At 37.0% G+C, this 27,572-nt stretch overlaps 1 protein-coding gene across 1 annotated transcript in view; it reads right to left on the reverse strand.

The window, feature by feature from the left end:
• SYT1 (synaptotagmin 1) overlaps window positions 1–27,572 on the reverse strand; it is a 405,214-nt gene that overhangs the window by 123,152 nt on the left and 254,490 nt on the right. The window contains exons 4-7 of the mRNA XM_045872916.3: window positions 27,284–27,468; window positions 21,164–21,286; window positions 16,955–17,122; window positions 13,599–13,766 (exon numbers count right to left, since the gene is read on the reverse strand). Coding sequence (XP_045728872.1) covers window positions 13,599–13,766; window positions 16,955–17,122; window positions 21,164–21,286; window positions 27,284–27,468 — 644 coding nt within the window. The remainder of the gene's footprint in view (window positions 1–13,598; window positions 13,767–16,954; window positions 17,123–21,163; window positions 21,287–27,283; window positions 27,469–27,572) is intronic.

Consider the following 27,572-nt stretch of genomic DNA (forward strand, 5'->3'; position numbering starts at 1 on the left):
TTTCACTCCCAAATGCTCATCCCTACACTCTGGTGTTCCCTGAAGTCCAGAAAATTGTCCTTGAATATAAACTGTGTTCCACATGAAAAGAGATACTGATTTAGAAGTTATCGTCAGAAAGGATGTTGAAAGCAGGGGCTCATTCTAGGATGAAAGTCACCACTTCTAAGAACACTGCCCTCTAAGCATTTTAAAGGTATATGTAGATGGTTTGCTCATGGCTAGATTTGTTGGGCTCTGGGTTCTCCTGGTGGCCCAGGCTCTCCTGTTTTCCAAGCCAAAAGTTTGCCCTATCCTGGAGCCCAGCAGAAAGACATGCCAGTGAGCACTCTGACATTCATCCTGGGCCATCTCAGGAGAAAATTGCACATTATTAGCGACTCGAGGGACATTAAAAGTGGAACAAAAAAGTAAGCTAAATGGTTTGTTTGTCCCCTGAGTTCCTCCTGTGAAGAGACAAAAAACAGGGAAGAGAGGAGATAAAGCTGTCAGACAGCAAGTGCCAGGATTGTTCTGTTTGAAGTAGACCGACAGAATTCTTCCATCAGCTTTTCCAAAAGCTTAGGTGCCATTCCACTTTGCCCGAAGGCACCTGAAATCTGGAAAGGGGGGACAGGAGTGGCCCAGAGATCCTGAGACTGTCTGTCACTGGCCCCATAGTAAGACGAAAACTACTCCTGAAACTATTAAACAGTACTGCAAACAATGGATTTTTGCCCCCACAAAACAGTGATTCATTACTCAATATATCTATTTATTTTAGGAATTTATTTGGCATTAGATTTTTTTTTTTTTGAGAGCGAGTGTGCGAGTGAACACAAAGTGAGGGTTGGGGGGAGGGGGTTGGGGGCAGGGAGGGGCAGAAGGAGAGGGAAATAGAGGATCTTAAGTAGACTCCTTGTCCAGCATGGAGCCTCACGGGGGGGGGGGGGGGGAGGCGGGCTTGATCTCACAACCCTGAGATCATGACCTGAGCCGAAATCAAAAGTCAGATGCTTAACCGACTGAACTACCCAGGCTTCCTGACATTAGACTTTTTAAGGCCACATATTACAGGACTATACAGATATGCAAAGTCTAGAATCTCTAGGCAAATCCATAGAGACAGGAAGTAGATTAACAGTGGCCTTGGGCCAAGGGATAGGAATGGGTGTGATTGCAAATGGGCATGAAGTTTCTTTTTGGGGTGATGGAAATATCCTAAAATTAGGTTGTTTTAATGGTTGCTAACTCTATATATTTACTACACACCATTGGGGGCAAAAAATTTTCAAATGTCAATGTACATAATCTATTTTACATTTTTCGTATAAAAAAATGAGGCTCAGAAAGTTTATGGGATTTGGACACTGAGTTACATCCTCACTTAACCCATGCCATGCTTTCTCCAGAGAGCTAACTCCTATGATGTGCAGATTATGAAATACTTTCCTTCTAAGGAGCTCATACTCCACCTGCATAGTCAACAAAACAGGTAAACAAGGTATCTTTCCATGTACGAGCATTATGTGGCTAAGCAGTTACACTTGGAGAACAGGGCTATTGCCAACTGTGTAGTATAGCATAGAAAATACACTGCCAGGATCAAAGATGAAAGTGAGCTGAGCATCATCAGTGAGGCCCCTTAAAATGAGAAGAAAATACTACTGAATCCCAGATAGTAAATATCACAGTGCATTCCTATATAGACTATTACCTGGGGTTCTGGTCACTTTAGCTTAAAAAAGCAGGATACATACACCTCCACAGAAAGCTGGACAAGTACATTTACAACAACTTTGTTCATCATAATTCAAAATCGGAAACAACCCCAAAATCCATCAACACAAAAGTGGATAAATGTGGTCTATTCATACAATAGAACACTAAGTTATAAGGAGAGACTGTATGAAGGATCTCAGAAGCATCTGGAGCAAAAGAAGCTAGACCCCAAATAGCATGATTCCATTTATATGTAGTTCAAGAACAGGCAAACTAATCCATGGTGAGAAAAAGCAGAACAGATTACTTCTAGGGGCTGGGGATTGATGACAAAGAGGCATGTGGGACTTTTTGGGGGGTAAGAAACATTCTGCAGCTTGCCTGGAGTGGTGGTTTTTACCGTCGGACAAAACTGTGAAGACACATTGAAATGTACATTTCATAGGAGTGCATTTTATTATGTATCAGTTTCTACCTCAAAAAAGGCATAATGTTGCTAGAAAAGGTCCAGAAAAGAGCAACTACATGACGTGGGGAATCTGAGAAGCTATGGTGTAAAGACAGACTGTAAAAGGATTAGTCTTCGTATTTCAAACAATGTTTATACGTCAGGAGAATTAAGGCTAAAACTTCCTACCTCAAGGGGTACAGACTAGTAGAAAATGGCTTTGGAATCAGAAACACTGGTGTTGGAATCCTGAGTTCTCACTGGCTAGCCACATGGCCTGGGCCTAGGCCTGCGTTCTTTCCAACCCATGGAGTTTTAGTGTTGACCTTATCTCAAGAGCCATGTGGTGAGGAGCATGATCTTGGAGACAAATGCTATGGTTCAAAGGGAAACTAGAGTATTTTGAGGAAACCTCTCTGAACTTTTCAGAAAATATCAGAAAGAACTCCTAGCATCCCTGAGTGCGGTTTCACATGGGGGCTCTGGATCAACATCAAACATCATGCTTCCAGGGGCGCCTGGGTGGCTCATTCGGTTAAGCGTCCGCCTTCGGCTCAGGTCATGATCCCAGGGTCCTGGGATCGAGCCCCACGTCGGGCTCCCTGCTCAGCGGGGAGTCTGCTTCTCCCTTTCCCTCTGCCTGCCTCTCTGCCTACTTGTACTACCTCTCTGTCAAATAAATAAATAAAATCCTAAAAAAAAAAAAAAAAAGCTTCCATATTGAGGGTTTCAGTGCTTGGAACACTTTTGAAAAAACTGCTTTCCTGAGATAAGATTCACCTAACATAAAATTCATCCTCTTAAAGTGTCTAATTTGGTGGATTTTGGTATCTGCAGAATTGTGTAACCATCACCACTCCCTAATTCTAGAATATTTTTCATTACCCCACAAAGAAACCCATACCCATTAGTGGTCTTCATTCCTCCCCTCCCACCTCCAACTCCCAGCCTTTGGCAGCCATTGGTCTGCTTTGTGTATGTGGATTTGCCTATTCTGGTTCATCCATATGGCAGCATGTGTCAGTGATGCATTCCTTTTTGTGTGTGTGGCTGAATAAGTCTCTGTTGTTGAATTATTTACCAGCCGATGGAAACTTGAGTTCCTTCTGCATTTTGGCAGTTAAAAAAAATACTGCTCTGAACATTCTCCTACAGTTGTTTTTTTTTTTTTTTTTTTGGTGTGGACATGTGCCTCCCTTTTTCTTGGGTATATGCTTAGGAGTTGAATTGCCTTACCCTGCATTGTCATTTAGGACCTCTTTTCATGCCCCACAGTCTCTCGGGGGGCGGGAGTCTAAGCTCAGACACCTCCTTTTGATCAAAACTGTGCATGACAATGCCCTCTGAACCCTGAGTCTGTCCAAATCTCTTCACAAATGAAAGCTACAGGTCTAGTGGTCAGAGGGATGGTTTTTCCCCCGGCAAGGAAAGAAGGGCACTCATCTGTGTTCCCAGCAATAAGAATCACATTTACTCAGTTTATTAGGTGCCAAGAATTGTTCTAAGTGCTTCATGTGAATGATCTCAGAGTGTATCTTTGCTTATGTAGGTGGGTAATAAGCCATTTTACAGAAGGGTTAAGGAACAAGCCCAGTAGCAAGTGGAATCATGGTTGGGTCCATATAGGTTGAGTCCAGGGTCAGAGCTTTAATCTCCCCTACAGGGCTGTGTCACCATAAAAGTATAACTGACTAAACTTAATGGGTCTGTCTTCGTCACTGTTGTATTTCTGAAAACTAGAATGGTCTCTGGCTCAGAAAGGGGACTTAATACATACATGTTGAATAAATAAAAGAATAAATGAATAAATGTAACTCACAGTAATTTAAAGACTCTTGTTCATAAAATTCATTAAAAAAACCTTACAGCCTTGTTTAAAACAAGTAAGTGTGGGTGTGGGTGCTCCTTCTCTTTGATCTTTTAATTATTTAAGCTGGTGTTTTTCAGTGAGTTCTCATTCTCCTTTTTCCTGTAGTACACATAGTACAACTCAATTGCTGACATTTCATCTCCTCGCAGAGGAACACATTGTAATGGATTACAGATTTCACAATACAAACATTTGGCCTGCTCAGAGTGAGGTAGGAGTAAGACAGAAGGTAAAAACATTTAATTTGAAGAATTCACAAACAAGATAATAAAAAAAAATGTTCCAAAACATATGATGAACTCCGCAGAAAGGATTACATTGTAAAAGATCCAAATATGGGGAAGATGGAGGGGACAACAGGGTTAGACATTCTCCTGCATCGATCACGTTGCTTCCCACTCAAAAACCTCTTCACTATTTCAATAATAAACCTGATGTAGGCAAGACTGCTCTTACCTATGTCATCTTTCTTGTTCTTTTGTTTTCTGTTTGTAACCATTTCAACTCCCACTCTTCATTTGCTGCTCTACAAATCTGTATTCAAAAATCCATGCTTCTAAACCACTCTGCTCTGCTTTATTCAAAATTCAATTGAAAACTCTTATAAAGAAAAACTAATCCCTACATCAGTTTCTATAACAACAGATTCCTTAGAATTATATGTATCAGAACTTGTATCTCCTAATAATTTTTCCCATAGTGACCCATGTGAGAGACCACATGAACTGCTCAAAACATTTTGGTTGGAGTCAGAAGACAAATCTTACAAGAACATCCATCCTCTTATTCTACTGCAGTAACTAAAACTATTTTTCTCCATTTGATCATCAACTCGCACTTGACCCTAAATAGTTTGTGGCCATTTCCATAAAATGTACCTTGGGAAGACAAAAAGAAGCCAATACTGAGGAGAAAAGAATGTACTGTACCCTGAGAAAGGCTTCTGGAGAGAGGAAATAGAATTTAAAAGATTTTGGGGTACAGTATCTTGGGATAACTGGGCATCTTTCAAAGATCACTTCCCTGAAGGTGGTATAACTCAGGATGTATGTTTGATAAAATTCTCATTTCATTCTAATTTGTTCAATTCACTTGGAAATATTTAAGCACTGTAGGTGTTCCAGGCACAGTGATAGGCTCTGGAGATAAGGTGAATGAGACAGCATCCTTGTACTCACTGAGCTTCAGTCAACCGAGTGGCTAAATGGCAGAGGAGAGAGAAAAATGGGCTTGTGATTCAGGCAGACCTGGGTCTAAATTTGTGCTCTGTTGCTTGTTTTCTGGGTGGCACTGGGCAAATTATGTTTTCTAATATGTGGAATAGAGATAAGAAGAGTTACCCCACAGGACTGCCCCGAGAAGTACATGAAATAATGTGACAGAAGCAGTTAGTAGAGTGTTTAGCGTAGATGTGGGTCTGGCCTTTCTCGTCCAGCTCTTGTCCTTGGGAAGAACAAGGTTCACTTGGTGACCTGAGTCTAGATTCATCCATCTGATATTTAAGGGACAAACTGTCACTACACCACTTCATTCAGTCTCCTTTATCCCAATCACAGGGTATCTGTTCAAGCTTTCACTCCACTTTGGGCTGGGCCTGTTATTGGTGGTCTCTGCTCTGTAAACTTGCTTGTGCTGATTTTTTTTTCGCTTCTGGGAGGCATTCTCCATTTCTTTCTGCCTATTCAAATTCTCTGTTTTAAAGACTGGTTCACCTTTTTCAAGTCTTCAGTGGAGCCTCCCTGTCCATACCTTTTCTTCTTCTTCTTCTTTTTTTTTTTTTTAAAGATTTTATTTATTCATTTGACAGAGAGACACAGAGAGAGAGGGAACACAAGCAGGGGGAGTGGGAGGGGGAGAAGCAGGCTTCCCGCTGAGCAGAGAGCCCGATGTGGGACTCGATCCCAGGACCCTGGGACCATGACCTGAGCCGAAGGCAGACGCTTAATGACTGAGCCACCCAGGCACCCCCATACCTTTTCTTCTTAAAACATACAGTACATTTGAATTTACACTTCTTACTCTGCTCTTCCGGAAGCTTTGGTTGTTTTGGATTATAAAGTTTTGTTACCATTATTGCCACTTGCCATATGTGAGTCTTAATTTTCTGTTTTGTATACTTCATATACTTTACGATATACTTTTATATACTAAATTCACAGATATTTAATATATTTTAAATGAATGGATGGGAATTTATATTCTACTTATTTTTTTTTTAAACGAAAGAGAAATTCCTCTGCCTTCATTAAGTTCATCAGCACTCATGAGTGAATAATAACACGTTTGTGCCTTTGCATTTGAAGGCTTTGTATCTTGGGCAGGAATTCATGCTGAGTATTTATGAAGTATTAAGAAACAAAATGCCAGAGTTGTTGTTTTTTTCTTTTTGCTATGTTACATGCATTTGCAATATATTATAATATTTGAGAGGGAAAATATATATGTAGACTTTCACCAGTTGTAAGTTGTCAAAGCAAACTGACCAAATGTGAAGATGCTGAAAAAATAAGTCAAAGCTGAGAAAAACTAGTTCCCATCAGTTGGTTTTTTGTTGGTGCCTTTAAATTGAGTTTACAGCTATATTTTGGGGGCTGAAAAGACTGAAAAAGATCGTCTAATGAAGACGGTGTGGTTAAGTAGAAACCAGTGTGGGCTTTAGACCTGTGTTTGAATTTTGGCTCTGGCATGGGTTGTCTGAACTTGGACAAATGATTCGGAATTTCCTGGGCTTCAGGTCTTATCCCTTCATTTTGTAAAACAGATATAATTCAATTTAGAAGAGTGTTGTGAAAATTATTTTTGTTGGCCCACAGTAGACTCTCAGTGAAGGGTAGCTGTTATTAATTGTGTTTATAGCTTAGGTGGAGAATTTAAAGTAAGTTTTAATGAAGGTGAATTTTGGAAACGAGAGCAGGGCTGGGAACACAGGCCTCTGGGTGGTGAGAACTGTGAAGGGGGGAGGGTAATGCAGCAGGTTAAAGGATGACAATGGAAAGTCATCAAAGGGTATTTTGAAAATACCCAGAGTCTGTCTCCCCCAATTTAATTCTTTAAAGTCTAAATTTAGATCACTTTTCTAGAGAATTCACAATGAAAAAAAAATGATATTAAATTTTCATTTAGAAACTTAGTGACGTGAGGATTTGGTTTCATCCATTTGTGCATGAAAAGTCTTCTTAACTAGAAAGGCAATCAAGTTATACTACACACTAGAGGGATATTTCAAGTTATTTGCTTTTTCCTTTGATGTTCTTAGAAACCACATCATGGAGCAGACAATACTTATTATGTACAATGATGCATTTATAATTGGTGATTGAAATTCTGACCAAAGACTCAAAATCAAGTAAACCATAGTGATGGCCAAAAAACATACCAAAAAATCAAAGGCAACTCTACTTCTGTAATAGTTGAAAGGGAATTATGTTCCAAGTCCTATCAAATGAACACATATGTACTAAATGCACTAAAATATAAGACAACTCAATACCATTGTATCATATCTGTGTTATAAATCTGACTAGCAATAAATACTCTATGATAAATTTAGATATTTGTTCACATTCTTTGAATTCTCCTTGGAGCTGATTCTTTTCCACTTCCTTCTGGGTAAATTTCCATGTTGCAAGTGGAGACTTACATCAAAGCTTTAACTTTAACTTTAAATAAAGTTAAACTAAGCTAAACCACAAGCTCTCAGTGCATTATGGAAACAGGGTGATGAGAACGTTACAGAGAAGAACAACATACTGAATAAACCTTAACAACTTATTATCATTTTTATGACCATCAACAAAAGCAGTAACAGTGATTTTGCTAATCATCCCTCTCTTTTAATTAAAAGAAACAGACCGGGTGCCTGGGTGGCTCAGTCAGTTAAACATCTGACTCTTGGTTTTGGCTCAGTTCATCATCTCCTGGGTCATGAGATAGAGCCCCACATTGGACCCCCAGTCTGCTTGAGATTCTCTGTCCCTTCCCCTCCCCCTGTTCATGTGCATGCTCTCTCTCTTTCTCTCAAATAAATAAATAAAATCTTGGGGGGGGGAAAAAAACCAGACCAAAATACCCAAAAAGGTATTAAACCATTTTCATTGTTTAATGCTAGGATATTTTGTTGATGGGCTTTCAGAATACTCTAAAATTCATTTCTAAAACAAGAAAAGAATTACTATTATTGATATGACTTCATTTGTTTTTTTTTAAAGGTTTTTAAAGGTTATTTATTTGACAGAGAGAGAGCGCTAGCGAGCGCACAAGCCGGGGGAGTGGCAGGCAGATGCAGAGGTAGAAGCAGACTCCCTGCACAGCAGGGGGAGCCCGATGTGGGACTCGATCCCAGGACCCCGGGATCGTGACCTGAGCCGAAGACAGTCGCTTAAACCAACTGAGCCACCCAGGCGCTCTGATATGGACTTTAAAAAGGGAATTTTGAAATATCTCACAGTATAATAAACATCTTCCCCCATTCCTTCAAGCAAAAATATTTTTGCACACCTACTGTGTGCTTGCCTCTGTGATCAAACTTGGCTTCATAGTGGGGAACAATACGTATGGCCACTGCTGGGATGGAGCTTATAGTCTTGGGGGGGAAGATAGGCAATGAACAAGGAAACAAATACAAATAAATATAACTTTCTGTAATGTTATGGATCAAAATAAGTGTCTTTGTTGGATTTCTCTAATGTGATAGCTTGTGAATGACAAGGAAGGTTATTTTTGGCATCCATGTTTAAAATTCCACCAGTTAACCTTTTGTGAGGATTTCCATTCAGGGCATTGATTTGTTGTGCAGAGATTCTCAGAGGGTATGAGTTATCCTCTGACTGCTAAGTATACTTAGAAATAACATCAGTTCTTCTATGATCTTTGGAAATGAAAGATGTCACAAGGAATAATGACTTTAACCCATTCCAAAGAAATATCAAGTAATTGACCATTGGAGGCTGAATAACTTTTGCCATTTGACTGAATATGTATTGTCCAAATGCTTTTCTGTGAAGTAAATGTTTTTCTAATTAGGCTTAAAAATGTGAAATTTTGTTGCAAAATTGATTTTCTATTAAGACACTAAAGTAGTTTCTCTTCCCTTCTGCTTGGATACTAATTAAATTATGTCCCAACTAGCTTTAATTCAGCAATCAATTTTTTTTCCATTTGCACTGGATTACAGAATCTCATTTAAAAATTACTCTTTAACGAATTCTACACAAACCAGAGGTGATAGACTTATTCTCCAATGGAGGGAAAAAAAACCCCAGCACTGGTAAAGTCATAAGACAGATATGCTCAAAAATAAAAAAAAGCTCAGTTGTTTTCTGGTAGTATCTATTTCTTATGCTGTCTTTAGAGATAAGTAGTAGTAGAGGTTAAAAATACATAAATAAGGGACAAAATCCTAAAAATACATTTAAAAAATTAGGGATAAAATGCTAAAAAAATAAGGATCTAAGTGCTTTAAAAATATATCTGATGCTGGGGTGCAGAACTGTGACAATTTCTAAAATCATAAATAAAATTTAAAAAGAAAAATGGAATTATAGCCATTGATTGTAACATTTGAAGTAATTAAGTAGATGTATCACTTTAATGGACTATTGTAAAAGTAGGAAGGCTGGGTTCAGGGTTGACCTGTGGGCGGCATCAATATTTTTTGAATGATTAAAAAGAAAATCTCAAAAACATAGCCTGAGGTTATACACAGTAGAAATCTTTTGCAAATGGGTGATTAAAAACCTTTTGTAAAAGGATGATTTTTGAGGCCCTATACTAAAAAATGGAAAATAAGGAAAAGCTTTATGTTACTGTCTCTCCACTCAGAGGATGTACATTTCTGTTTTAAAGAAGCACAAAAGGAAGAAAAAGGTCTAGTGGTCCGTAAAGTCAAATTCCATCTTCATCTGTTGGGAGGTGGAAGGAGATAGAACTTGAGTGAACCCAAACCAGTAAGGTGGCTTTGACTGTGTCATAGAAATTTATCAAGTCAGAATAGAAACCTGGTCAGAGATGCTTTTCCTAGGGGCTGGAATCTAACAGTGGGAGCCGTGTGCTTGTTAGGGCTCTTCCTGGCATAGCTTATCTCTTTCAAACACCTTTACATTTTCAACATGTGCTTGGTAACTTCCAGATAAGGCTACTTCCATTTTTTCCCCCTAAATTGCTTGCACATTTAGTTGATCACTAAAATAACAATTTTTTAACTTACATAGTTGCTTCATCATCTTACGACTTTTATAATTTTTTACTTTCTGGCAACAAAGCCAAAATCACAGGGTTGGATCTCAGTGGGTTGGATTTAACCTGCTTAAATCCAAGTGTCAACCTGAACCAGACTACTGTGATGAATGGTTCAGTTTCTAGATTCCAAAGCTGTTTCTTGAATTCCTTCCCCATTTCACTCATTATCTTTCTTTTTTAAAAGATTTTATTTATTTATTTGAAAGAGAATGAGAGAGAGAGAGAGAGAGAGAGAGAGAGAGATAGCACATGAGAGGGGGAGGGTCAGAGGGAGAAGCAGACTCCCCACTGGGCAGGGAGCCCGATGTGGGACTCGATCCCGGGACTCCAGGATCATGACCTGAGCCGAAGGCAGTCACTTAAACAATTGAGCCACTCAGGCGCCCCTCACTCATTATATTTAAAACAACACTTAATACTGTTAGATAAAAGAAAATGAACATCATGAACAGAATGTTGATGTAAAATGGAAAAAACAATATCTTTAAAATTGTGAGAACCAAAGTCAATCTGAGACTACAATTTATTCACACAGCTATAATTTTCTGTGGTTAATGGACAGTAGCATGAAAAAAAATAGAGCACATATCAGTGAGAATAAGTACTTATTCAGGTACAAGAACGTGATTGGAATCTTCATTTATTATGAAGAACTTTATATCTGGTTCTAGTCATGTAGAGATAGTTCATAAACTAGACATCTGTTTTATGAGGCTTCCTATATCATGATAAAAGGAAATAGTCACTCAACTTCAAACCAAAAATTACTATTCCTAAGTTGATATCAAAGAGGAAAGGCTCAAGAGTTTAAAAATGTAGTTGTAGAATTATTTACCATTAAAAACTTGCAGAGACATTCAGTAAATACAATGGTGGTGAGAAAAAGAGCGAAGTAGATTTGGATAAAGGGAAAAGGCCAGAATGAATAGGGAGGTAAAAACAAAGTGAAAGAACACAAGAAAGATTGGCCAAGAAGAAAGAATGGGAGATCTCTTGCTTATTGGACACTTACACATACCAGGCTCTACACTGGGCACTTTATACTCTATCCTACTTAATCTGCAAGACAAGGGGTAGATAATGGTAAACCACTTTCTAGATCAACAGACTGAATTTTAGAGAGCTTAAGTGACATGTCCAAGTTCTCTGAGCTGGTAAATGGATTCGTCAGAATTGAAACCGAGGAGTGTTTGATCTTCCAGACAGGACTATTTCCAGAAACCAGGGTCACTGACAATAAGCAAAGCAAAGGTTGGCGTGAGGAAGGAAAAGGAGACCACACCATATACCATGAAAGCAGGAGCAGTGTCTACCTGTTTCACTTTGTTTAGTACCTACACAGTTCCGGAAATGTAGCAATATACAGTAAATAGCCACATATTTTTTCTTAGATAGGGAGAGAAGACATGGAAGAAGAAAGAAAGAAATAGAAGAGAGAGAAGGAGGGCAAGTAAGAGAGTGAGAAGAAAAATGTGATTCTTTTTGGGCAGTCTATCTACTCTTTTAGATTCTAGAGTCAAGCCTGTCAGCTTACTGTCAAGTCTCAAACTCTGCCTGTATTCAAAGAATTTTTGAAAGAGGAAAACTGCTTGATGGCTTTTACATTTTCTTTCTTTCTTTCTTTCGTTTTTTCTTTCTTTTCTTTCTTTTTTTTTCTGAAACATTTTCTTAATTCAGGCAAAAATATTTGCCAACTTTTCAGAAACCCAGTAAGTGTGATCTTGGAATACCATACCACTTGATAGTTATCAGGTGAAGGTGGGGAGTATGAACTCTGGACAGGTAGCCATTGTGAAGCATGAGTGGGTCATATTTTGATTCTCAACCAACAAGCTAACCATTAACCAGTCAACTAATAAGAACCTTGCCATTAATGAATATTTGTTACAGTCCCACTTTGCACCCCAACTGCAAGGAACATACAAAGTAAAATATTTCAGTCAAATAAAATAATTCAATGAAATAGCTCATTACTTTCTTCAATAGAAACGTTATGATCAAGTGATTCTTTTCAAACAGATCTTGGATTTAATATTGATACTAGTTCACTCAAAGAGAAGAATTACTTATAAAAATAACAAAATTTACCAACTCAATATTATCCTTGGGTGGGTTTTGAATGATATCCACAGTGGGGCTAAATTGATTTCAGTATCCACGAATCTAATTTCGACTAACATATTTGGTTAAGTTATATATCTTTCTTTCCCAAAGGAAAGCAGAGCTCAACTCAGAAACCTTTTATTCCTTTTTTACAACTACATAATAATTTTGGAGGACTAATAAGATTCGATTTCATACAGCAATCAACAAACCTGTTCTAAAACCTCATTTAGTTACATTGGTCACAGAACATCTTAGGTTGAGAGGACTCCCAGGTGATGGGCTTGGTTGAATTTCTCTGAGGGCTTGGGCTTCTCTTTGATCTCCCTGGTGGCCCTGACGTGATCACACTTGACACTGTTCTTTGGATCCTCACTGAAGGAGGCTGTTGACAATCTCTTGGGCTTATAATCACCCAAGAGATTGTCAGGACCCCAAAAATGGCTGGAAAAAAAGAGCTGCTTTAGGAATTCAGGGAAGCTAGAGTTGTTTGCCTTTCTGATATTGGCCTATTGAGACATTTGCACAAAAAAACGCTAGGCAGGCCTAGCATAATCAAATCGAATTGATTATTACCTAGTTTAAATGCACTAAAGATATTGAACTTCCCTTTTTAAATCACAGAAAAATCCTGGGCTGAACTATGAAAACTGGGGAAAAAACAACGTGAAGAGTACTATAAAAATGTGAGTCATTTAAAAAATGGATTTAATATCAGCCTTTGTGAATTATATTTGATGTTCCACCCATCATGCTCTGATATCTGTAGGGGAAATAATGAACGGTCTGTGATATGCAGACATAATCAAGGGAAAAGTGCTATTTTATTTCTGTTTAATAGCTACATAACCTATGTAGAAAACACGAAATGATTGTGGAAAGATACAAAGAATAAGATGATTTTTCACTTTAAAGAAGTAGATGTGTGCGTGTCTGGCATTTTGTAAGCTTTTTAGAAGCAGATAGTGGGCGTGTGTGTGTGTGTGTGTGTGTGTGTGTGTCCCGGAAATTATAGACAACGGTGGGCACAGATCTTTCTCTTTTCTTTCAAATAAGCCCAGAAGACCTGTATCCTTTTTAATGGGGTGATGCAATCAATCCCTTAACCCTATCTTCCCAGCTGTCAGCAGCTGGAGGCCCACATCATCCTGTGTAGAGAGCGTCTCTCAATAGGTTCTTATGTGAGGAGGAAGTGGTGAGTACAGCTTGTCATATTAGAGATGCTAATGTTTTCCTTACCTCTTCCTTCTCAGCACTTTGCAGATCACGCCACTCCTCAGTTACATGGCCGAAATCCACTGTGTTCATGGGGACTTTAAATTCCCCGATGATGTCATGCTTGGAGAAACGATCAAAATCATACACGGCCATCACCAGGGTCTTGCCACCCAATTCTGAGTACGGCACCTAAATAAAGAGATGAGGATAAAAATCTGGTCACAAAAATGCTTAAAATGGATGACTTGGTTATAGTGTTTAATTTCAATATTTAGCTGCAGAAACAAAATGAGGATAATCGTGCTTTTAAAAAAAATGGAATCATTTGAATAACTGCTTGGGGCTCACATTGGGAGAAAATAGAGACTTAACCATAGTCATCTTATCACTTTATCCTAAAGTTTTAGAAGCAATTAGTATTACTGATAATGAGGCTTACTATTAGTCATGCTATAAACACTTTAAGATTTAACAGTGTTGGCACACAGGCACTTAAATATTTATCATTTGAATGATTAGAATGATCAGGTGGGAATTTGTTTGTTAGAAGAATAAACCAAGCGAATTGCACTTGATTGTGTAAGTTTTACTTGTAGAATATTTTGCTATTGTTAATCAGTTATATTTTCAGCTTATTTGGGGTAGAAAACTTGTTTCAAAAGTTCTATTAACTCTTTCAAGCCATTTGGATGGCACAGTTGAATGGAGCAGTGATTTATAAAAAGATATGCTAGGAGTCAGAAAGGATTGAAATGAAATTCACAAGTTGCCTCACCTACTCCCTAAAATAATTTACTGATTGACAGGAACTGACTATAAAATTGATGTTTTAAATATCAGAGATGCATTATAATATAGATCTTGAAGTTCATTCTTAGGTATGACACTTTTTAGGATGAGTTGTGGCAAAAGGCCCAGAACTGATGAATTCTCCAGCTGTTCAGATAGATCTGGGACAGATGCTATGGGTTGGGATTTTTATTAGTGACATTTTTAATATTCAGGGAAAGTAGTGCGATCTAAGTAAGCTATGCTTCAGTAATTGGGTAGAAATGCCTAATTAAGAAATTGTTTAGACCTGTATTGAAGTTTTGATCAATTTTTATTTATCGGTGCAAATGGTTGTCTTTGCTTCCTCAAACATTTCTCAGTGAACTCTATATATTGAGGGGGAAGGAAGCATATTTGACTATAACTGTATAAGAAATTCTAGTTTTTCAAAAGTTTTTTTGTCACTTGTCATCTATTGGGAATCTGATTAAAATACTTTGATTAAAAAGGAGGAACAATACCTTTTCCATTTTAGAAGAAAAAAATAAACCCTTCTCAAAACTGAGTTTCAAAGGAAGAGATGAATTTTAGAGTAGGGATAAACTCTGAGAAATTTCATCTTATTTCTGAAATTACTCTGGATTTTTTTTTTTTTTTTTTTTTTTGGTGATTCTATTGAAATAACATTAGTCAGAAAACCTGGGCTTGGGGTTTGGCAGGCCCGGGCCTGGGTTTTCCCACTTCCCGGCTGAAGGGCTTGGGGCAAGTGAACCAACTACACACTTTTCATCTATCAAATAGTGTTAATAGTAGGGCCCACTTCCCAGGGCTGTTTGAGGCATTTAGCAGAGTGCTGACACAGTAGGCACTTCTTTGGTATTTGAATGATTAGTAGCTCCTTCAGGTGGGAATTTGTTTTGAGGAAAAGCAACACTTAGGTTGGGGATGTCAAGTTCATGTCAAGTGGATTTGAACTCGGTTTTAAAGCTTGTCCTCTTTAAACTGTTGTGCTTCTGTTCTATCATCTTGCCTATTGGCATTTCAAGACGCGTAATCTACACTGTCTACTGGCGAAATTAACTAATTCTCTGGAAACAGCAGCATGGTTCTTAAGTGTATCAAAATATATTATACTTTGGGTTGATTTATGGTTTGATCAACATTCTTGAAATAAAATGGAACCTGATAAAATTTTATAGGCAATTTAAAAATTTCAATAATTAAACTTCATGAGGCCACAGAAATTCTTCATCAGATTTTAGGAATACATTTTTTAAAATTAACATATGAATAACTCAAAACAGAAAGCCCCCTTTAGTAAATCAACAAATTTAAGAATCTGCTTACTAAATCATGGTTAGAAAACGCTGACCTAAATTGAGGTTAAAACACAGTCAAATAGTATGACTGTGATTACCATTTGCAATATTTTATTAGTTTTATTTTCATTTTGTTTTGTGGTGTTTTGGCTGTAGTGATTAGTTCTTTGTAAGCGGAGTAGTTTCAGAATGTTTTTATTGCTACTCTAAATGAACTCTCTGGGTATAGAAAAGTGTAGTTTTTTAGAAAAGATTACTGACAAGACATTGGGGATTTTTTTTTGTCTTAAAACCTCAAATTTCAGAGTGAAGAGAAAGACACTGCTCTTTTACGAAATTGGAAACAGGGCTTGAGAAAATGACTCATGCCCTTGGTTTCATCCATTTATTTCATACCTAGTATTTGCCTACATGAGGCACATGCTTTCGCGAAGGCTGGCTGATAGAGGAGGGATTCTGAATCTGCCTACTGGCGTATTTACAGACCTTTCATTTTTCAGAAATGTATTATTTTAAGTAATGAATTAAAATTTTCTTTTCATATATTAAAGATAGCTACCAAAGCACTGTTTTTATGCATGACTTCAAGACAAGAGCTACAGAACTTGTGTATGCAGAGATGCCTGAGGCCCGCAGAGCACGTTTTCCTGTCCAGTTATTATCTTATGGCCAGAATCTCTCTTGGTGATTGTCAACTGAGGTGTCTCAACAAGATGAAGAACACTAGGGAAAAGATGACAGTTGAGGGAAAATGCTAGAAATGTGCAAAAACAAGGGGTTCCTATCCTTTTTTATTGATAGGTTAAGAATGGTTTCTGTGTGCTCGGATTGCCCCTGTATACACAGAATTTTGCAATGAGAATAAAAACAATTTGTACCATTTAAACAGTGGAACACAGCTTACTCAGTTCTGAGATTGTGGTTTATTTTCAGGAACTTCGAGACTTAGAAAAAGAATAATTTCATTCTTCCTTGGGCTTTATTTTAGAGAGGGGGACACGTTCAAGTCTAACCTTCCTTTTTAGATGTGAAATGACAGTTCCGTCATCTTCCAGGCTATATTCTATTCTGAAATGGCTGAGCCGAATCCCACTTTGACCACATCTAAATGCAGTACTGAATCCTCACTGGACTGAAGTTAAGAATTTTGAATATTCTGAACAAACTCATCTGTGAGCCTCTGAACAAGGGGCCATGTGCACGTCTATGTATGTGTCAGGATGAGATCGGTCTTGAAAACTACAGAGGGAAAGTTATTAGTAAGTACCAAAAAAAAAAAAAAAATACCTTGAAAGTAAATTGCTCATTGAAGACAGGATTAAGGGTCTTTCGGTGGACTTTTGTCTCAAATTTCTTCTTTTTGTCAGGTAGCAGAAACACTTTCACATAGGGATCCGATGTGCCCCCCATGTCTAAGGCGGGCAGCTCAGCAGCCTGGATAATCCCTACCAGCAGCTGAAATGAGAGACAGAATACAGCAAACATAAGCATTGGTGGACATTTTGGAAAAGATTGACTTGTTCGCGATGTTGCATATTGTGATCTCTCTCTCTCCCTCTTTGCTTTTAATAAACTATTTCTCTTATCAATCCAAACACAGAAGGCAAATGAAGCAAGCCATATAGACTTCAGAAACCTAATTATGACAGATGCAGGCTCTAGGAAGCCTGGTTTTCAGCACAAAAGAGGCTTTTTAAAAGGTTGCTGATTACAGTTAAATATGGAAGTCATATTTGCAAAAGGGTTGCAATCAAATAACTTTCCAGTTGCTAAAAGCCCTTGTGCATTATTTTTCTTTCCAGGGCGTGATTTGTAAGTGGAAATAAATTGTTAAACAATAACAAGTCTGTGATTATAAAGTAGGAAATTTTTATTCTGAACTCAAAGCTTCAAACCAGCAAAATAGAAATTTCTTAGAAATTGGGTAATATTTTGTGATAATAATAAGATGAGCAAGTTTCTATCATATTTGACCTTTATTTGTATGCTGCCTACTTTTTATTTTAACTTACAGTAAAGTTATTATTTATTCTGAAATTAAATCTAGGACATGGAGTCAAAGAAGTATAATTTCGGTTTCACATAAATGAATGTAAAATTACAGATAGGGTTTTTAATGCTAAGTGACTAAGTTTCTGATTTTTCTTTTTCAAATGCAGAGATTTCTCCATGTCTGTTTTCTCAGTGATACATTCCTGTCTTACTTATGAATGTGAGTGTAGGCTGGCATTGTTGTTTTTGGTAAGAAAATAAAAGGTGTGAGTGGACTCTTCCAGATGCTCTATCATCAGATATTTTGTATCAACAGACTGGCTTATATTCCCATGGGAAACAAAAGTAGACTCTTACTCAAGGTTATTCAAGACATACTTGTCAGTAAATGTGGTTACATTATAGCTTTTCACATCAGGCCTAAAAATTTGAGCCTGTGCCTTTTTAGCCAAATAGAGTGGAAATGCAATTCACTTTCTTTAAAAAAAAAAAAAAAAAAAAAAAAATCACATTCATTTTTTGTAAAACTGACCTACCATGTTTGTAAGAGCGCTTTGGCTAGTTGGCTCAATTTTTAACCAGGACCAATACTCTGAATGACTGTTGTTTCCATTTTAATGCTCAATATGTTAGTGACATCATCATAACAACAGTAGGAATAAGAGTGCTGGATTGTAGGTATATAAAATACGGATGGTCAAAGAATAGCTAAAATAGACATCAGATTATAAAGACATGAGTAGTAAAGCAAACAGTTTGTTTCTTGCTTTGCCACTGGTATTTGGAATTTGCCTGTGGATAGCAATGTGAATAAGCAAGTTTCTATTTTCTCCTTCTCACTTTTTTTTTTAAGATTTTATTTATTTATTTGAAGAGAGAGACACAGCGAGAGAGGGAACACAAGCAGGGGGAGTGGGAGAGGGAGAAGCAGGCTTCCCGCTGGGAGCGGGGAGCCCGATGCAGGGCTCGATCCCAGGACCCTGGGATCCTGACCTGAGCCGAAGGCAGACGCTTAACGACTGAGCCACCCAGGCGCCCCTCCTTCTCACTTTTTGAAATGAGTGTTCTTTTGGGCAGGGAATGCACTAGTGCTATAACCTAAACTCCTTAAACCTAGATAACTTATAGTTTAAAGATTTTTGGATATTTTGTTAATAAGGGGTGGAATTACTTCTAACCCCCCCCTCCTCCCCTTCTGCTAGAGAGACAAGTATCACATTTCCCTCTGCCATGAAAGCTTCTCATTTAGAGCATTTTAGGGTTGACTTTTAGTTTTGGTAAGCAAACATGTATATTTGATTACAGCTTAATAAATAAAATTCCTCAGACTTTATCTTTTCATGACTCATAGGAACCATTTTGTAAATCAGATTAGCTGAAAACACTTGGAAAAAATTGATGCATACTAATTAAAAAATATTTCATCAGGTAGAATCTTCTAGATCCTCAGAATAAAATACCTTTGTAAAAATTTGATGTTTGCTAGAAGGGGAACAATAAAAGCACTCATTATATTTGAGTAAAAAAAAAATCCTGTGCAATTTTCTTAAAGATGCTTTATAAATAATACTTAAAATACTCCAGTTAACTTAGAAGTTTCAAAATTATGACTAACGAGGATGAGATACCACTAGACTTCTACTGGATAATATGAAAGTAGAATAAAGTAGTAAAAAAAATACTGGATACATATATAAAGTCACGTTAAGTTTCTGGAAAAAATGTTACATGTTAGTGTTGACCTTCATTTTCATCAGAATATGTAAATATTAGGAAGTTTTGCTCTTGATCAACTCCTGATTGTCAAATTTTGGTAGCTGGGATAGAAATGATCTCAAATGTCCTATTTAATTAACTATAAGTGGTATATTTATAAATGTGTATAAATCCATACCTATAAACTTGTATCTGTAACCAAAATGCAGCTTTCTAGAATGTGTTATGAAATAACTAGCCAGGGCTGTAATGAAGCTGATCAAATAAATTTTTTTAGTATGATAGAGCATATCAATACATTTTTCATGAGGAACCGTCTAGAAATTCAGAAAGTTAAGACATTATTTAAATTGTTGATTTCTAAATACCACCCAGAATTCTTGCAACTACATAGAACTCTCCCAGTCTTACTGACTTTGGACTTTGGTTGTCAGAGCTGAGGATTGGTGGTTTTTTTTTTTTTTTTTTTTAATGTATTGTTCATTTCTCATCAACATCGTTATTTCAACATCAATGAAATAACACAAGCTGCATTAGTAGTAAATGTATTAACAAGTATCACTTCTTCCTCATCCAAAAAGATAAGTGAAGCAAAACAGAGTTAAAATTCCCTTTGTCAGACAAGGACATTGTCCTAAAGATTCTTAAGAGCTCGATCTCTTATTCAGCTGATTCTACTAATTCTTTTTTTTTAAAATTTATTTAAAGTTTTTATCTATTTGAGAGAGAGCGAGAAAGAGAGAGACAGCGTGCACATGAGCGTGGGTGGGGGGGAGGGGCAGAGAGGCAGGAGAGAGAGAATCCTCAAGCAGACTCCCGCCGTGGAGCACTGAGCCCCATGCTGGCAGATCCCAGGACTCTGAGAACGTGACCTGAGCCAAAATCAAGAGTCAGACACTCAACTGAATGAGCCACCCAGGCACCCCTCCACTAATTCTTACCTAGCGTTTTCATTTAACAAGTCAGAAGGTAAAGGGACATGGTCAATTTCGTGGGTCCTAAAAGGGTTTTTTTTTTTTTTTTAATGTAGAGATTTTTTAACATTTTTCTTTGAGCTACCTTTAATGCGGTTAATAAAAGGTAGCTAATATTATCATCCATCTAGGTGGCACTTCACAGCTTTTTGAGAAGTTGAAGCAGGAGTGATTGTTTTGTCACTGCCTTCAGTTCCTTAACACCTGTTGGGCAGTAGTCACAGGCACTAGAAATCAAGTTGCTGGTCTTTCTCCTTTCCTAGAACGGTTAACTCACTGGTGCTAGGAATTTTACCTAGTATCATGATATTACAGAAGGCATTTCTGCCTTTGAAATTCATGGAAGGCAGTCAGTTTTTCGTCTTTGATTCCTTATCAAACAGTTAGATTTTGTTTTAAAGCTTTGGTTGAATGGTGGTTTACCTCAGCAGTTCCTTGCCCTGTTGGGATCGAATTCCATGAATTCCAAGGGATATTGTTGTAGCTCAGGCTGATGGGCGGGTAGGAGTGAGACTGTGGCTGGGAGCTGTCAGAATCAGAACGACTATCTGCAAGTTCATTTGTATTCTGCCTGCCTGCAGTAAGTGCCATAAGTAGATGTAATCGCTTGAATACTGTGAATTCTAATTACCAGAAGTTAAATTAGCAAGTAGGGGACTGCCTGTACTTAGAAATGATTTCATCAATAGCTTTGATAATTGCATTTTCCCTTCTCAGCAAACGAAATGTTTTAAGAAGTATTTTGCTTCAATTTCTACTTGGTAATTTCAGAAAACGTAATGGAATTAGAAGTCATTTCCCACCCCTCTCAGACCTGGTTATTCTGGAAATCATAATCCAGTGAATATTGAAGTTTCCCCAGTTTCTCCTCTTCTTTGGGTTCTTCTTTTTCTTCCCCATCAGTCAATCCTGTTTCAGCGTCATCGTCCTTTAGAGCCTAGGAGTAGGGAAATGAAGTATATGAGAATTCAGGTGAATTCGTTGAAACCCATATCAACCTGGACCTGTGGTTATACTTCCAAGCTGTTAGAAGCAAGCACTAAGATGCTGGAAATTCATTTGTCTGACACACATTCACATTTGCTGCTTATATATTTTTAAAATTCCACTTGTGCACGGAATTTTCTTCCCCAATCAGCAAGCAACATGAAAGCGATGGAAAAGCCCCTCAGAATATTGCAAGCGAAAAATGTAAAGTTGTTGCAGACAAAATGTCGACTTGGATTCACGTTTGGCTTTGGTAAAACTGCTTCTTTCAGAAGTATGACAAACATGCTATTAACCAGGCCAGGTTTCACATTCATGTAGTTTAAAGAGATCTAAGCTCAGCATCATGTAAAACATCATTGTTACATGCAGTGGAGAACTTATATGAAATGAGTGGCCTTTTCTTGCCTTGTTTCCTATAAGAAAGATAGCTGAATAAGTGATTCTCAAAGAATTTTAATTTCCTATGTTTCACATATACATTTATAATGGTTATGGAAAAAGTGGAAAAAACATGCCACCAGCAAATGCATGTTTAGAGGAAAATCTACCCCACTTCCAGTTGAAATTTAACATTTTATTTTTGTAACAGCTCCACAGAAAGCTAGGCTGAATTAAATTGATTTATGGATCTATTTGAGATTAAAAAAAAATAAAAGCAGTTACGTTTGCAGTTTTGTCAAACTGAAATCAGCATTAACGTTTATTTTGCATCAGTGAACAAAAATCGTGGTTCTGAACTCTGTTTGGACCAACTGAATAGTCTTTATAATCTAAAACTTAAGTGTAATGTAAAATGAAATACTAGAAAGCTCATCATCCCACAAAATACATTCAAATGCTCCTCTCTTTCGAAAATAAAAATAGATAATGTATTTTCCCATGAAGTGCAACAACTTTGCTGAAAGAAAATCAAAGGTTATAAAGATTATAAATATTAGGTAAGCTTTGTTTCTAGGCATATGCATTGTTATTGCTTTAGAGAATTAGGAAAAATAATTTTAAAAGCTATATGTAGTTATTCAAAATTAAAAATGATAAAATTACATTTCCCTGATTGCTAGTGAGATGGGAAAATTTGAAAATCTTTATGGTAACCAACTGTATTTATTTGTCTGGGAACTGCTGGTGTATATCCTTTGCTAAGTGTTCTATTGTTTTGTTTGGCTCTTACTGATTTCTAGAGACTCTTTGTGTTTTAGTGGTCTCAACTTTTCTGTTATGTATATTGCAAATCTTCTTCCCTAGTTTTTGGTTATGGCATTTTCATTGCCTTTGTGTGTGTGTGTGTGTGTGTGTGTGTGTGTGTGTGACTGGACTGTAGAATCTCACAGAAGTCAAGATAAGGCAGAGTGGGAGACTGCTTTGTATCTGTGACAAAGTAAAGGAATTTTAACTCTTGTCAGCAGGTTAAATCTGAGAATTCTTGTAGTCAAATGCAGAAGTATAACCAGATTTCAGAAACGCAAGAGGCACCAGACTACAGCTCCATCACCCAGCCTCTTCCCACCTTCCAGAGTGTGTGGTCTGTCTTCTCTGCTGAGAGAAAGCTTTACTGTTCACTCGTGCATTTACACAGAGACTCTCTGTGGTGTTTCAAAATGGCACTGAAATGGACAAGCTTTTCCCATTTGGCTCTACTCTGCTAACTCCAGTTTGATCCTAAAAAAACCCCGAGACTTGGTGGCATTGTATCAATAGAACTCATTTGGGTGGGAAGAGCATATGAACAGAGTTGAGCTGTAGTTGGAGGTGCCTCCCTTTCTGTGCTTCTTGAAATATTTCAGGAGCCTACAATGAATTTGGAAAATTAAAAATTACCATTATTACATCTGTGTAGGAAAGTTGGGATACGAAATGTTTTCCTGAGTAGTAAAATGTTGGTTTCCTGATAGCCAAAGGCAGGAAACAATTTAATTACTTAAAAATTTAATCTTTTAACTTGGGCGGGGGATAGGTCATTATAGGGAACATGCTAGTAAAGTGACCGGAAAAGACAACTGAGTTTAATTAGAGGAGCTGAGGCAGTGAAATCACATTGCCCTTTCAAAACCTTAGCTGTCTGTTAGTCTTTACCACTCCCATAGATGTTCTTAGAAAATTGCAGCTTAGTTAAATTGTCTCCCTATAAGATTTTAAGTTTTTAAAAATAATAGCAAGCTACTTAGTACGTATTTCTGTCGAAAAATCTACACGTTACTCTATCATAATTATAAAAAAAATTCATGGATTAAAATACTTTTTTAAAAGTCTCTTTCAGAACTGATAATTTACATATCATGTTTCAGCCCAGTGCAATTTGAAATAGCTGAGATATAAATCTCCTTCTTCCTAAGTGGGTTTTGCCCTAATAAAAGGTGCAGGACCACCTCTGCAATTACTCTGTGTGAAATAGGGCTACATTTTCGATAATTTCTCAGTGCCACTGTTCATCACCGAAGTGATTAAGTCTGTTCTTGTCCTGAAGCCTGAGCTTAAGCAGGATGTCTTCTGTACCATCACATTAAATTCAGACCTATGAAATCAGTAGCTATTATAATATCTCAAGAGCAGCACCCCTCTACCCACCCCCACTGCCCCTCAACAAAATGCGGAGGAAAATGCTTGTAAACCCAGCAGTTTTGATGATTTGCTAAATTGCAGTCGCGAAAGCTATGTGCTGGGAACATCAGATCTTGTTTTAAATTTCAAAGATTTAGTGTACATGCTTCTGGCTTGCTTCGACATTCAAAAGGCGCGTCATTTTACAACCATCCGAAGGAGAAGCTCTTCTAAGAGAAATTGTTCAGGTTTGGATTTGATAAGGCACACTTACAAAAGGTAGCACAAGGGACTGAATTTTCTTTCTGTGCCCATCAATTTAAAAACTTGAGCTTTCTAATACTGTTCTATTTAATCAGTTAGTAATGTTTAAAATGAGAACCCTTTATCTTAAAAAAAATCAATTTATTTTATTTTTTATTACAGATTTCTTTTATTTATTTATTTAAAAAATCAATTTAGTTCAGCCTCTTGATGTGTGTCAGAATGGTACACCCTGAGCTGTGGAACCCCAGCTGCCAGGCCACTAAATGTATTGGAGCGTTGACGAGGGGTTTCTAAAGAGCAGAGGAGACCTACCGCAAGGGGGGGTTCCAGAACAGTCATGAGACATAACACAGATAAGGAGGACATAGAAGGAAGAAATAAAAATTAAAAGATCCACACACATGAGCAAAACCCATGGAGAAATGACCTTTCCAGACCCATCACTTTGCAACTTGATACCGTCCCTCTGCATTTTCAGTGTTCTCAAGCTTCCAGGAATTAAAAACAGACACAAAACCTTTATATATAAATCTTATGTTATATAAATACACTGTTACTAGTGAGTTTGTTGTCATTATGGAGTTTTAGAAGTCTGTTGATTATAAAATTTTAACATAGAGACAGTTAGCCATGAACATTGGAATTTGAATTTCTGTCCATTCTTACATACATTGAAATGGTGAAAACTTCCTGGTTGCCTAGAGCCTATGTATCTTAAGAAATCATGTCTAAAATGCCTCTCACATCTGTTGTGTTTTTCAATGAGAGCCATTGACTACATTTGTTTTCCTCACGTTCCCATCAATACGCTGTTTAAAATATTCTGAAAATGTAATTAGTTAAGAATTTTACTGAATTTCAAAACTTAGGCTGTTCTGAAGTTGGATGATTGAATGGTCACCATGTGATGTACTTCTTAAAACTGCACATTCTATTTTGCTTCTTCATCCTTCCTCTTCATAAAACAATAGAACCCATTATTAGCTACTATTGCGTGCCTTAAAAAGTAGCATAAGCTACTGTTATATAACTGTTTACCGATAAGGCCTATTTTTGCTTGTCCAAATCATTTCATTTTGTACATTTAATAGTTCATAAATTAAAGTAAGATCTATAAAATCCTACATAGACAAGTAATTTACTTAAAATGATGAGATCTTTTTGAGTGGTTGAAATCCTAAATACTTTGTTGTAATAGTAGATCACTGTAAACTGTCACTGATTTCCTACCAATATTTCCTTATTTGACTTATTTTCTCTTCCTCTCTCATCCAAAGGAATAGATGATCATTGAAAAATTAACCACCATCAATTCTCTGTATGTAGTATTTTGAGATCTTGGTCATTTATCCAGGTCATTACAGGGGTAATAAACACCACTATTATACTATAAATTACAATCTTACATCATACAGAACAAATTCCACAAAGAAGAAAACAAATTTCTTATGCTAGAAAAAAAATGCTGTAGTTATAATCTAACATTATGTAGTGCTTTTAATTGTTAATTCTTGTATATGGGAAAATTACATTTGCATTATATTATAGTTACGAAAATGATAGGGCTGTGTTCTCAAATGGTTGCTTAGATAGAGCTGAAATTCACATACAAATTATTCAGTCCCCGTCCATCTAGCACATTGTTCTTACACCTAATCTCCCAATAAACTGTTTAAAGAAATCTCTGTCAAGGTCTACTTGTTATTGAAAATGTTGCAATAAACAAGACCTGTTTTCAAATTGTAGTTTTTATGTAACAAATTAACAGAAGAGAAAAAGCCTTATTAGAACCCTATGAACATAAGAATTAAAAAAAAAAAAAAAAAGAACCCTATGGTCGAAATTCTGTGGCTGTGATTAGAAACTCAGAAGAATGTAAACCTTGTTGTTCTGAGCTCAGGACAAATCTGAGTGTGAGGCAGGCACTGCATACATTCTGTAGCTTTGAAACCAAACAAAAGTTGAGTGAGTGCAGAAGAGCCTTTGTGAAATTGTTGTCAACAGACATTACAGGATCTTTGAGAAAAGGTGTTTAAATCTCAAGCTGGGGAATGGAGTTGGTGCCCTGAGTGGATGGTTAACTAGGAAACTATGCAAATGTGCTAAAAATGCCCTCCTTGACTAAATTGTTCTTAAGAAGATTCACCTAGTCAAGAGTTCAATTAATAGTAATTAATTCATTTAGAAAAATAAAAAAAAAACTGTCAATGTATGTTGCTATTTGGGAATAAATAAAACTTTTGAATTATTTGAAAGGAAACAAAGATAATTGAAAGTGTTCGTTCTATGGAAAAGCTCTACCTTTATGTTAATATGAATTAAATATTCTTTAAAGATATCCAGTATGAAAATGATTAAAAAATATTGAAGAGGCATTTAATTATAACTATTAATAGTAAACTTTGTTCTGAACCAAATCATCCAGTTAATTTAATAAAAATAGACCACGATGTAAAGAACATCCAAATAGCTTACTGAGACTCCGGAAGATAACCCAGCCAGATGGGTTCCATAACCTGTGTTGTGGTTTCATTATCCCTAAAATTCTTCCAAACAAGAATTTTGCCCTAAAATTATGCCCTGTTCTTTAGGACTAGCTCGTAATTCTCTCCCTTTTAACTCACTGTTTAACTCACTCTTCCTGAGCGCCTATTATTGAGGTGGATGGATCTATAGGAATGGTAATTTTCATCTAGTGTGATAAACGGCCATAAGTCTGAGTGATTTAACAGTGATTATGAACAGTGGTAATGTGAGAAAGGCACCCTGCCCAAGAGGGAAAGCATTCAGATACTCTCGATTCTGTTTCTCTAACTCTAAATGCAATTAAAACTGGCTGAACAGATGTAATCCAAATACTCAGGCATCATTCCAGTCTGCTGGGCCTGTCAAGATGACCCTGCCAGTCGTCGATGCCCTTTTCTGGGTCAGATGCTTAGGAGCCTGGAAAACCCTACCAAATGTTTTCATTGCACTTTGGGACGTTGAGCAATGAATGAAAGGATTGCAAAGCATTTTTGACAACAGTAACATCTGTCCAGAAGTTGTTTACTTCTATACTTATCTGGTATAAAATAATAAGCCATTTATTAACTTTTAATAAAATCATCAAAGAAGTAATACAGAATGAAGACATTACCTGATCTTTCATGGTCTTCCCTAAGTCTTTCACATCTTTCATGTTAATGGCATTCTTCCCTCCCTTCTCTTTTCCCTTCTTCTTGTTTTTCTTTTTGAACAAACATTTCTTACAGATACAAAAGCAGCAGGTCAGGACTAAAAGGACAGCAACTATGGCTATGGCGATTAAGGCCCATGGTGGCACTGAAAGAAAAAAAGATGTAGAAGGCATTAGTAATAAACATTTCATGTACAAGCCTTTTAACCAATTGGCTACAAAAGTATTCACTGGTTAACTTGTATTTATT

Source organism: Mirounga angustirostris, unplaced genomic scaffold, assembly GCF_029215605.1.
Source record: "Mirounga angustirostris isolate CCGP_5_RB_7025 unplaced genomic scaffold, mMirAng1.0.hap1 SCAF_5, whole genome shotgun sequence".
NCBI classification, from domain to species: Eukaryota; Metazoa; Chordata; class Mammalia; order Carnivora; family Phocidae; genus Mirounga; species Mirounga angustirostris.